The following is a 13166-nucleotide window of genomic DNA, read 5'->3' on the forward strand; positions in this document are numbered from 1 at the left end:
ACTCAGTTCAAACTTTAAACCCCCTGGCTTCAAGGGAGCAGAAGGCCAGTGGGCAAGGGTGGTCACCTGTTCAAAAGGAAGGCTCCAACTGGAAATGGGGGCATGACTGTCAGGTGTTTGGCCCAGTGGAAATGAAGCGCAACACACTTTGTAGGAAGGGCAGAATCCTGGGCATGGGGAGAAGATGAGAGAGGAGAGAATGGCAGGAGAAGATTGGTTGCTGCTGATGGAGCCACTGCCAGGCAACTCCAACTCTCCAAACAGATGGTGACAGGCTTCTGTGCTGTCATCACAAAATATCTTACATCTCGTAGCAGCGTTTGCTATGCCCTGCCAGCAGCCTTCAAAGTGGCCATAAAGTTCTTTACTTCTGTTTTCTTCTAAGCGTCAGTTGTGGACCTTAGCATCTCAAAAATGTGACATACCCAGGAATGGTGTTGTGAAATTATCTGTAAGGTATGATTCCATAAGCATGCCTATCTTAGTCTGCTGCTTGCCTAGTCTGTGAGACAGCTCTCCAAATGTTTGCATAAGTCACCAGCAGTGGCGGACTGGGTCTAAAAATATTGGTTGCCAGAAGATAAAGGGGGCCCACCCACAACTACAATGCTATCATTTAATTTTCATAACGAATAAATAAAATTTTCAAAAAATACATATGGAAAAAAGGGAAGAATTAAAATTTTTGTGGAAAAAATGTGTATTACTTAGTAATTACAGTGTACATGTACTGTACATATTACTGGCAGTAGATACCAAATGTAAATACAGAATGTTATAATTGAATTTTTCATTTATTTTTTAAATTAAGTAATTGGTTGATATTTTTAAATAGTTTACTGCACAATTTACACATTAACAGATAGTTCAAAAGCACAATAGAGCATTGCATGCAGTCCACTATATTAAGTTTGTGTTCGCTAGATGATTGTGCGAATCTGCCAATAATTGCTTCTGCATCCAATTCATCTAACAATTCCTTTTCAATGGATAGCAACATGTATGATTCCAAATTCTCCTCAGACAGCGAATTTCTTAACCTTGTCTTTATGATCTTTAGCTTTGAAAATGTCCTCTCACATTGGACTTGAGTAACTGATAGTGTGCAGATGACTTTATAAAGTTCATAAAGGTTATCATATACCTTGTCATGAAGTCTGTTGGATGCCAGAATTTTTAGTACACACGATGGGCTGCAAGTGCTGCAAATTTTACAATTGTTGCAACTGGAATCCATATTCTCACCATCATTAAGCAATGGGTTTAACACATCAAAGTTTGAAGCAAAAGAAAACAATTCCAATATTACTTGATCTTTGCTGATTTGTGGAAACAGCTTAATAATACCTTCCAATGCTTCATCTTCAAGGCCCTTCTCTGCAATAGTTTTAAACTTTGCTGGGTCCAAGCAGGACAAATCTTTATACAACTGTTTGTGTTGTACAAAGCGTGATTCTAGTGACTGGACAATGCAATCCATTATTAGGTTAAACACATTTACTCAAAAATCAGCTAGAGAATCTGAGGAATTTCTTTCATCATCAATAAGCTCATCTGCCATTATTTTCTTCTTCCTCTGCCCCATAACTGGCAATGCTGTTTCCAATGCATCAATTTCCAATGTTTGATTTTCATCCATATTCATCTGTGAAATCCTGTCATTACATTTATTTACAAATTCCAAAGCCTTGTCTGTTCCTTCAACTTTGTTGTAGCTGAATCTACCAAACTCCATGCAGTAAACATATCTAAACCACTTGTCTGTAGAAAACTTGATAACGGGGTTGTAGTTTCAAATATATATATATTCAAATATATATATAAATATATATACACAAGTAAATGCTGTCAATATGGTTTCAAACTTTAGAAGACTTTGAAGTAAAACATTTGCTTCATGTTTTGTTTTTGCATCAAACTTTTCTGAATCTTGTATCATTGATAAGCATGTCAATAGATTTACGAAAGTATCGGCAGCGGCATCATCAAAACGTCCAAATATAGTTGTTGCTGCATTGGATTTTCCTGACCATCTTGTCTCACCAATTAGCTTTAATCTTTTCATTTTTTCTTGTCCTAGATGTTTTCCAACAACTTCTAGCCATACAGCCATTCTCTTGTATGATGCTTTCACAAAAGTTGCTATATTCTGGAGCAAATTGAAAAAAGAAACTGCAGGCACACAACATTTTGTTGTTCCAGTTATCACCAAATTCAAGACATGGGCATAGCACCATATATGAACATGTTGATCAGCCACATCAGCAATTTTACTTTGTAAACCATTATACTGGCCATGGGAGCTTGCAGCGCCATCTGTGCTAATCAGATAAACATTTTTGGGGGTCAATTTTAAGATGCTGTAATGTTTCAATCAATAGATCAAATAGTCCCTGTCCTGTACCATCATTACTTGGCACAACTGAAAGTAGTCACTCACAGATAATACCTTTAAGCACATACCGAATAATAATGCTAAACTGATCGATGGATGAATTATCTTGTGTTGAATCAACCTGAATAGAATAATATTTTGCTTGAGAAACTTGATGACTAATTCTTTCTTGTATCATATTCTTCATAATTTTGATTAACATGTTTATAGTTGTTTTACTCAGGTATGTAACAAGTCCACCACGGCCTTTACTTTGAGCCTTTCCTTATTGCTCTAATCATTTGATTCTTTGTTTAGACTTGTTTTGCACTGCAGAAACGTGAGCTACCATAATGGGGTCATATTTTGCCATCAACTGCACTGTAGCTAAAAAATTGCCATGATTCAGAACCTCATTATCTAGAGTGTAGGCCGATTAATTTCTGTGACCTCGAAAAGGAAGTGCTTGCTTGCCTAACATCTTTATGATGTCTATAATCCTCATGACAATACTTCTCTGCTTCAATACTTCTTCTTTCCTTTTAATTAGTGATGCTGCAAAAATTTTATCTAAGGTGCCATCATTAACCACACTGATATATTGCTGAGCATTTCTGACATGTGTTGTTGTCGATTCATGTAAAGTCAAGCTCTGGCTAATACGCCTGTAGTCACTAAAGCCACGTACAAAGGGTGATGGATTACAAGTGTTGGAAAACTCAAAGGCTAAGCAGTATGAATACAAGCATCTATTTTCTTTGTTATATGTTGCCGATTTTCTTGGGACTGAGTCATTCATAATTTTCCTCTCATACAAACGAGCATCAAATGGCAGATCATCAAGTGGCTGAAGTGGATGTTCAGCAAAAAACTGTTTTAGCTTTGCTCGTGATGGATATTGGAAGATTCCAGTAATTGATCTTTCATTTTCTTGCGTAGGTTCATTTACAGGATGTGCTTCAGAAACCAAGTCATTTATGCTTGAAGGAATATCTGATTCCCTGTCACTAGTTGAAGCTATGTGTTCAGATGTTGCAACTACAGGCAGTACAGATACCGGAACAAGGAAGCCAGAAGAAATATTGGGCCTGGGTTGATTAGTAATGGATGCACTTGTATTTGTCTCTCCATTCAAAGTAGCTCTTCTCTGTTCTTGTAACTTGCATGTCATTGCATAATCACCATGAGCACTGTTTCTTGCTTCTTGATTATTTGTTGCAGAACTGGATATTGATGTGGATTGTGCTTGTGGTATTATAAACTCTAATAGGCCTGCATCGCTTGGCTGATTCCTTCCTTTTGGCTTCTTTTCGTTCTTTGCGTTTTAGTGACCCAGATTTATGCTTTTTCTTTTCCATGCTGGTAGGGGTAATATTCCTGAAATAAAAACTTAATAAAAAATAGCCCACATTGGGAAAAATGAATATTGATGATTGCAAGAATAACTTGAAGGAACACCAGATAAACCCCTACTTGATAAAAAATATAAAATAACTTACTTACACTTCAATAGGCTATGTTCATTAATCAATACTACTGTGGCCTATGCAGCTTCAGAAGAGGAGACAATCCACTGTCCAGTGTTCACACCAGCAAGCAACTGAGACAACTGTTGAAACTTAGAAGTTTGGTCCGACTACAGTAAGACATTAAGAATGGTCCCACGACCAAAGTTAACATGTCCAGTTTGATACCAGTGTAGTGTTACAAGTCGCAACCCTTTGAGTTTACCGATCATGGCTTATCACTTCAATATCTTTGACCTCATGATTCACGCTCAAAGGTACCGTTTCTCCTTTTCGGTGACCTCACGACCCTATGTACTGCTTGATATCCTTTCAAGTTGCCGACCATTTCAAATCACGAACTGTAACTTTATCTTTAAATTCACACACTCTTGCTGAAAACATGGAATTTCCTTAATTATGCCCGACCCGGGCCCCCCTATTCCACATCCTTCCACTACTTCCCCTGCTTCGTTCCTTTTCATGCACTGCTTATTTGTGTCCTGTTCTCTTTTTTTTCTTATTCCTTTTTATTACTAAAACAGTTGTCTGTGTTTGTTTCTTTATTGCATTTTTATTTGATATAGGGGGCCCACTTGCCATCGGGCAAGCTGACACCCTGGCCAGTCCGCCACTGGTCACCAGACGTCAGTGAAGAGGACTTTACAGGGTCGACAGGCCTGGGTTGTTGTTTCCGGTGTCCAAGTTGAGGCCATGGGGTAGGATTTATCGGCTTGTCATGTCGGTGGGGAAATTCCGGTCCCACACTGGCGAATCGGCTTTTGACCCCCAAAAATAGATAATCGGAGAATTTTATGCAGGCAATGGGGGTCTTGGCTGAAGGCTGGAGGGCTAGTAAGAGGCCTACACTGCTCCTCATGAAAGGCCTAAGAGTATTGGGGTACTAATAAGCCAATTGAGGGTCTCTGGGGACTTTCCTTGGGCTCAGGACCCTAGGAGCAGGAAGTCATGCGCACTGAGAGCTTTCAGGCAATCAGAGGCAATAGTTGCTGCCGGAAAACATCAGAGGCCCAGGAGTGGCCAGAGGGAAGTGATGATAGGACGGGTTTGATGGGGTGATGGTTGTAGATGAGGGGTGCAGTAGGATCAACAAGGGCCATGCCCTTTCCAATGCCAGATCCCTCAATCAGTCATCGCTCACTGGGAGATCACAAGTAACACGTGCAGGTATTGCCTTTAGCAAATGTGACAGCCAACTTAATTGAGAGGTAAATATAATAAAGATAATTCCATGCGGTTTTATTTCCAATTAAACAGGCAGAGCTTAGTTCAATGTCTTATCTGAAGGAAAACACATGCAGTATTACACCTACTCCTTGGTTCTTCATTTCTTATCAGAGATTTTTAAAAACACCCCCTCCCCCCGACCGTGAGATTCCCCGGTGCTGCTGACATTTTCTGGCCCTGCCCCACCAGCATGATACTCTGGGCCACGCCTGCACATTTTATTTGCACGGAATGCTGCACAACGTGGCGAGAAAAGCCAGCAGTGCAGACAACAAACTGCACGCCACTTTTCTCGCCTCTGCCAGCACTCCGTACAAAAATGAAAATTCCACCCAAGAAGTCTGTTGCTTTTATATTTCCTTTCCATTCCCCAGCCACATCTTGTTGATATCCCAAAATGCATTATAGACACATATAATACCTAATTTGTGTACAATGAGGTCCCACAAACAGTAATGAGTAAACAATCAGATAATCAGTTTCAGAGGTGTCACTTGAAAGATAAATGTTGACAAGTACACTAGGAGAACTCACCTGCTCTTCATCCAGTAGTGTCGCAGTGTCTTTTATTGCTACTGCAAAGGGCAGACAAGCTTTGATTTAATGGCTCAGACAAAAGGTGTCACCTCTGACAGTGTATCAGCCCCTCACTCAGTATTGCATTGCAGTGTTTGCTCCAATGTTATTTTGTACGTCTAAAAGGTTTTTGCCCAGGAGTACCTTACTTTTCCTTCCTATTTAACATGATAGTTTTGTGCCCCAACAATGGATTGTGAGACGCCAATGTGACCCATGTTTGAGGATCTTTGTTTCAATTTTAATTCAATTTATTGTTCGTATGGAAACTTATTTTGGGTACATTACTTGTTCATTAAAAATAATCATAAGTGAATAATAATAAAAAGGAAAATTACCGTTACAAAACTCATTAAATTTAAATTGAAATTTAATTGTTTGAGAATCTTTGTATTACTTGTGTCTTGCATATTTTTCTCACTATTATTTCTACTGTCCTAAACAGACATTAAAATTAATCATGAAAAATATTAAAACTTCATACCAAGGAATATTCCAATAGAATAGCCTTTTGCAGCATCCTTTTCAACTTGGTCTGCATGAAGAGGAAAACAAACTCCATTTCTTCCGTAGTAGTTCCCAAATATGTCTTCATTCCAGAGTGGGATTATAGCAATAGTAAATCCAATGAACCAAATTGTAATGTGTGTTATCAAAGTCTGGTACTTTCCCGGTTTGACATTACTGAATGGAAAAACAATGACGATGTACTTCTCCAGACTCAGGTAAGTCAATAACAGAACTGAGACCTCAGTAGAAAGCATGGCCAGAAATCCTATCATTCGACACTGGATACTGTTCATCCATAGCTGTGCATGTCTGTTATACTCGCCACGATATTTGACATCGAAAATGCCAACAAAGAATAGATATACTCCCATCAGGCAATCGGCACCTTGTATGTAAAAAAGGGAGACATACATCTTTCAAATATTAGATGTTTGCATTTTGTAGTAATATCATCAGTTACAAACTTTAGTACAAAGAAAGGAATTGTTCAAATTTTCACTATCTAGCCGTCGAGATACATTGGGCTGATTATTGTGGTAACTTGGGCCCACAGGTAAGGTAGTCAAATACATTGTTAAGAAAAGGATCTTGTTCATAAATAAAAAAGGTTCAGGAGCATTGGAAGAGAACATGCCTGGACTTGCAGGTCTCTCTTGCAGACTGTAGCCCCACCCAAAGCCCACACACGCTCAGAAGGGAGAAAAGCCTGCACATGCTCAGAAGGGAGATCGGCTTATAAAAACACTAACATTTCTCCCCCCTTACGTTCAATCGCCCATCAGGATAGAAATACAACAAAAGCAATGTCTTAATTATACAAAAGTCTGTCAGGGGCCCTGTGGTTGCATTGCGACGTACTCAATACAACTGCTGAATCTTGTAATGATAGATCTAGAATCGTAAGTGAAGAGGTAGATTGACAATCTGAACATGAACATTCCTCTTCCACTCCCCCAGCAGAGTCAACTGGCAAACCTGGAAGCACAGGAACCACTTCCTGGTAAAAGCTCACAGCAGCATTACCTTCTGTCACCTTACCTGAAACTTTTCCTGACTCGGGGTCATACCGCAAACAAATATGGTCTTGGTGTCTGTGGACAACTGTTCCATTTTTCAGATTCACGACCCAAGCTCCTGGACTACGTCGGTTTAAAATTATTCCTGGTAACTCTGATTACTACCAACGTCTCTGATGTAAACCTGATCACCTGGTTTAAACTGCCTTTCTTTGGAATACAAGTCGTGTCCCTCCTTCTGCTTCTCTTGTCTCCTGGTGACTTCCGCACTGAGATCTGGATGAAGCAGATCCAGATGAGACTTCGGCCTCCTGCCGAACAACAATTCCGCAGGAATGAGCGCTGCAGTGGATTGTGGTGTGATACAATACTGGAATAAAAAATCTTGAGAGCTTATTCTTAAAGTATCACGTGCTATTTTTTTCAATGTCTCCTTCAAAATTTGAACAGCTCAATCTGCCAAACCATTTGAAGCCGATGCCATTCTTTTGCATGAGTTCCTGAAACACAATTTGTAAAAGTAGTGCCGTTCCCTGAGACAAGTGTATCTGGTAACCCACGGGTTACGAAAATTTGACGTAGCTTCTCCAGTGTCACAGGAGCTATAATGTTACTCATGATATGTGTTTCCAATCCTTTTGAATGCGCATCTGTGATGACCCAAAACATGTGGCTCATGAAAGGTGCTGCAGAGTCCACATGCAGTCTGGATCATGGCTTAGCAGACCACTCCTCAGGATGAAGTGGTAATGTATCCAGTTCATCATTGAACACATCTGGATACCTTGTAACAAGATCCTTGGTTACCCTTGTGTGCTTGATCTCACCCCAGTTCAAGGGAATTTTGCTGAGCCAGTCAATCCATAGCAAACTCGGTCCCTTTCCTTTGACCACAAGGAGACATGCTTTGGATTCTTGCCTGTTATGTGCAACATGGATATCCAACGTCCCAAGCAAAGGAATGGACTCTCCGGTGTATGTCCAATGACTAATCTCTGCAGGAGTAAGAGCAGGTGCTCGTTTAGACTCCCACGTCAACTTGTATGTTTGCTCACTAATTACAGATGCAAAATGTCCTGTGTGCATCTCCATCTGATCTGCTCACCATTGGCTACAGAAAAATAGGCTTTGCTCATGCTTAGCTGATTGAAGCTTCTTTAAACTAAAATTTCTTTGTTCAGCCTTCATCTTGCGTCTGCATTTCTTTGCTAAATACCCTTTCTTGATGCATTGGTGACAAACAGCGTCCATAAACTTGCAATCATTGGCATAGTGTGGCCCTCCACATCTAAAACACTTCACTGCTTTAACTTTTTTCCTGGAAGCTTTTTTCTGTATTTGGTACACCGCCCCTGTCTGGGCACTACCATTAGCTTGTTGAATATCTCTTGCATGGCTAGCCATGGCTTTTACATGTCTTGAGAAATTTCTAGAGCCTTCTTAAAAGTAAGTGTGCCCTCCTCCGACAACAAACACTGAATGCTGACCTTAGTAATGCTGCAGACCATTCGGTCTTTGAGCATATCTTCTAAAATTGATCCAAAATCAGTGTTCCGAAAGCGGGCATAATTATGCCACAAATTTAGCTACGGATTGACCTATTTTTAAAAAATGGCTATGAATTTTGAATCATGGAACAATCACCTAGGGCTTTGGATTATGATGATTCTAGACCAGAGAGACTATGCCTTTGAATTAAACCTTCCCCGGCTTTTGTGGCGTGGAAAGCTTCCTCATCAACTTGTAAGTCCTCACCCCACACACACTCAGGAGAATCGAGCACTGCTTCACCGCATATTCTATTTCATTTGCTAAAAGAAGTGCTGCATCCTTTCCATGTACTTTGCCCAATCCTCAATTCACTCAAGCATGGCCGTGGTGCTGCTAACTTGAAATTCCATCAAATAAATTCACAAAGAAACTAGCTACTCACTGTATGCAACCCTGTGTAGCCATGCTGGACAAAGAAAAGATTCAATTTTTCACTTCCATTTCTTCCTCGTTGCCAAAAATGTAGTAACTTGGTCCACAAATAAGATATTCAAATGCATTGTAAAGAGAAGGATCTTCTTTATATAAATAAATAAAGTTTAACCATAGTAAATAAAAGGAAACAGGAGCACTCGAGAACAAATCTGGAGATGCAAGACACTCTTTCAGACTGAAGCCCCACCCAAATCCCACACATGCTCAGAAGAGATAAAAGCTTGCACATGCTCAGAAGTGGGAATGGCAAGAACACTTCAAACAGTTGCCTATGTCTTGATGTCGAAGAACAATTGTTCCCTAAGCAGAGAGCACAGAAAAAGTGTTGTCATTTGTTGATGCTGAGCCTCCCCACCACAGACTTTTAATCCCCTCCAGGATAAACTGGGCCATTTTCTTGCACAACAATGAGGGGAAAGCGCACTAATTGGTGCCCATAAACCACTGGAGTGAGGGTGGATCCCGCAATATTTAGTCTTTCCCGTGTATATGTGGCCAAATTAGCCGCCGTGTCAGCCAAAGACAAAGTATACACTCCTTGTTTGAGAAGATCAAAAATGCTCTGTTCCACCACAGAAATGACTGCTGTCGTATCCAGTTCCATTTGGAGCATATGACCATTCACTTGTATCGGAATATGAATAGGGGTCACACGGGTACTGACAAACTGTCCAGCTGCATCTCAGCCTCATCCTCTTCTGGGTCATCTAGATGCAAGGCCTGACCCCGGGGCTAATGCCAACCTTGACGAGGGCGGTTGGAATGCTGGACCTCCTGCTGCCTGTGGGTACGCCAGGATTGGTGTCCACATGTTGCTCAAGGGCCGGAATTGCTTTCAGCAGAGTCCAGTGATGTTGCACATCCTGGTGGCCAGCTCTTCGCTTAGAGGCCAGAGTCGCAGAGGCGTTTGGTCCGGCCAGAGGCGATTCCACGTGACAACACCCAAGGACATTCACCACCATCCCTTTTATGAAAATGAAAATCGCTTATTGTCACAAGTAGGCTTCAAATGAAGTTACTGTGAAAAGCCCCCAGTCGCCACATTCCGGCGCCTGTTCGGGGAGGCGAGTACGGGAATTGAACTGTGCTGCTGGCCTGCCTTGGTCTGCTTTAAAAGCCAGTGATTTAGCCCAGTGTGCTAAACCAGCCCCAGATGAACAAAGAACAAAGAAAAATTCCAGGACAGGAACAAGCCCTTCAGCCTTCCAAGCCTGCGCCGATCCAGATCCTCTATCTAAAACTGTCGCCTATTTTCCAAGGATCTGTATCCCACTGCCCCCTGCCCATTCATGTATCTGTCTAGATACATCTTAAATGGCGCTATCGTGTCCGCCTCTACCACCTCCTCCAGCAATGCGTTCCAGGCACCCACCACCCTCTGCGTAAAGAACTTTCCACGCATATCTCCCTTAAATTTTTCCCCTCTCATCTTGAACTTGTGACCCCTAGTAATTGAGTCCCCCACTCTGGGAAAAAGCGTCTTGCTATGCACCCTGTCTATACCTCTCATGATTTTGTAGACCTCAATGAGGTCCCCCCTCAACCTCCGTCTTTCTAATGAAAATAATCCTAATCTACTCAACCTCTCTTCAGAGGCTAGTGCCCTCCGTACCAGGCAACATCCTGGTGAACCTCCTCTGAATCCTCTCCAAAGCATCCACATCCTTTTGGTAATATGGCAACCAGAATTCCAAATGTGGTAGTATTTGGAATACGCAGTATTCCAAATGTGGCCGAACCAAAGTCTTAAAGAACTGTAACATGACCTGCCAGCTCTTGTACTCAATACATTCTTCCGATGAAGGAAAGCATGTTGTATGCCTTCTTGACCATTCTATCGACCTGCGCAGCCACCTTCAGGGTACAATGGACCTGAACACCCAGATCTCTCTGTACATCAATTTTCCCCAACGCTTTTTCATTTACCGTATAGTTCACTCTTGATTTGGATCTTCCAAAATGCATCACCTCGCATTTGCCCGGATTGAACTCCATCTGCCATTTCTCCGCCCAACTCTCCAGTCTATTTGTATTCTGCTGAATTCTCTGACAGTCCCCTTCACTATCTGCTACTCCACCAATTTTAGTGTCATCTGTAAACTTGCTAATTAGATCACCTATACCTTCCTCCAGATCATTTATGTATATCACAAACAACAGTGGTCCCAGCATAGATCCCTGTGGAACACCACTGGTCACAGTTCTCCATTTTGAGAAACTCCCTTCCACTACTACTCTCTGTCTCCTGTTGCCCAGCCAGTTCTTTATCCATCTAGCTAGTACACCCTAGACCCCACGAGACTTCACTTTCTCCATCAGCCTACCATGGGGAACCTTATCAAATGCCTTACCAAAGTCCATGTATATGACATCTACAGCCCTTCCCTCATCAATCAACTTTGTCATTTCCTCAAAGAATTCTATTAAGTTGGTAACACATGACCTTCCCTGCACAAAACCATGTTGCCTATCGCTAATGAGCCCATTTTCTTCCAAATGGGAATAAATACGATCCCTCCGTATCTTCTCCAACAGCTTCCCGACCACTGATGTCAGGCTCACCAGTCTATAATTACCTGGATTATCCCTGCTACCCTTCTTAAACAAGGGGACAACATTAGCAATTCTCCAGTCCTCCGGTACCTCACCCGTGTTCAAGGATGCTTCAACGATACAAAATATCTTTAGCATCTCACCCATTAAGAATCTCACCCATTTTCTCTGACTCCATGCACAACTTTCCTCCTTTGTCCTTGATTGGGCCAACCCTTTCTCTAGTTACCCTCTTGCTCCTTACATATGAATAAAAGGCTTTGGGATTTTCCTTATCCCTGTTTGCTAAAGATATCTCATGACTCCTTTTAGCCCTCTTGATTCCTTGTTTCAGATTGGTCCTGCATTCCCAATATTCTTCCAAAGCTTTGTCTATCTTCAGTCACCTAGACCTTATGTATGCTTCCTTTTTCCTCTTAGCTAGTCACAAAATGTCACCTGCATCCATGGTTCCCTAATCTTGCCATTTCTATCCCTCATTTTCATAGGGACATGTCTGTCCTGCACTCATCAACCTCTCTTTAAAAGCCTCCCACTTATCAAATGTGAATTTACCTTCAAACAGCTGCTCCCAATCCACATTCCGCAGCTCCTGATGAATTTTGGTATAGTTGGTCTTCCCCCAATTTAGCACTCTTCCTTTAGGACCACTTTCGTCTTTGTCAATGAGTATTCTAAAACTTACGGAATTGTGATCACTATTCCCAAAGTAATCCCCGACTGAAACTTCCCCAACACCAGGTCCAGTATGGCTCCTTCCTGATTTGGACTATTTACATACTGCTCCAGAAAACCCTCCTGGATGCTCCTTACAAATTCTGCTCCATCTAGACCTCTGACACTAAGTGTATCCCAGTCAATGTTGGGAAAATTCTAATCTATCACCACCACTCTGTTGCTCCTACATCTTTCCATAATCTGTTTACACATTTGTACCTCTATCTCACGGTCGCTGTTGGGAGGTCTGTAGTACAGCCCCAACATTGTTACCGCACCCTTCCTATTTCTGAGCTCTTCACATATTGCCTCACTGCTCGAGTCCTCCACAGTGCCCTCCTTCAGCACAGCTGTAATATCCTCTCTGACCAGTAATGCAATTCCTCCACCCCTTTTACCTACCTCTCTATCCCACCTGAAGCATCGATATCCTGGGATATTTAGTTGCCAATCATGCCCTTCCCCAAACCAAGTCTCCGTAATATCAATAACATCATACTCCCAGGTACTAATCCAAGCCCTAAGTTCATCTGCCTTACCTACTACACTTTTTGCATTAAAACAAATGCACCTCAGACCACCAGTCTCTTTGTGTTCATCATCTCTTCCCCTTAGTCACGCTGACTTGAATCTAGTTCCTTACAGGCTTTAGTTACTACCTCCTTACTGTCCACTAACCTC

At 41.6% G+C, this 13166-nt stretch overlaps 1 protein-coding gene across 2 annotated transcripts in view; it reads right to left on the bottom strand.

The window, feature by feature from the left end:
- Positions 1–13166, bottom strand: part of LOC119977745 (relaxin receptor 2-like) — a 185506-nt gene that overhangs the window by 57899 nt on the left and 114441 nt on the right. For both annotated transcript variants that reach the window (XM_038818950.1, XM_038818949.1), the window contains one exon: positions 6188–6598. In XM_038818950.1, the coding sequence (XP_038674878.1) occupies positions 6188–6598 (411 nt within the window). The remainder of the gene's footprint in view (positions 1–6187; positions 6599–13166) is intronic.

Source organism: Scyliorhinus canicula, chromosome 14, assembly GCF_902713615.1.
Source record: "Scyliorhinus canicula chromosome 14, sScyCan1.1, whole genome shotgun sequence".
In the NCBI taxonomy this organism is placed as follows: Eukaryota; Metazoa; Chordata; class Chondrichthyes; order Carcharhiniformes; family Scyliorhinidae; genus Scyliorhinus; species Scyliorhinus canicula.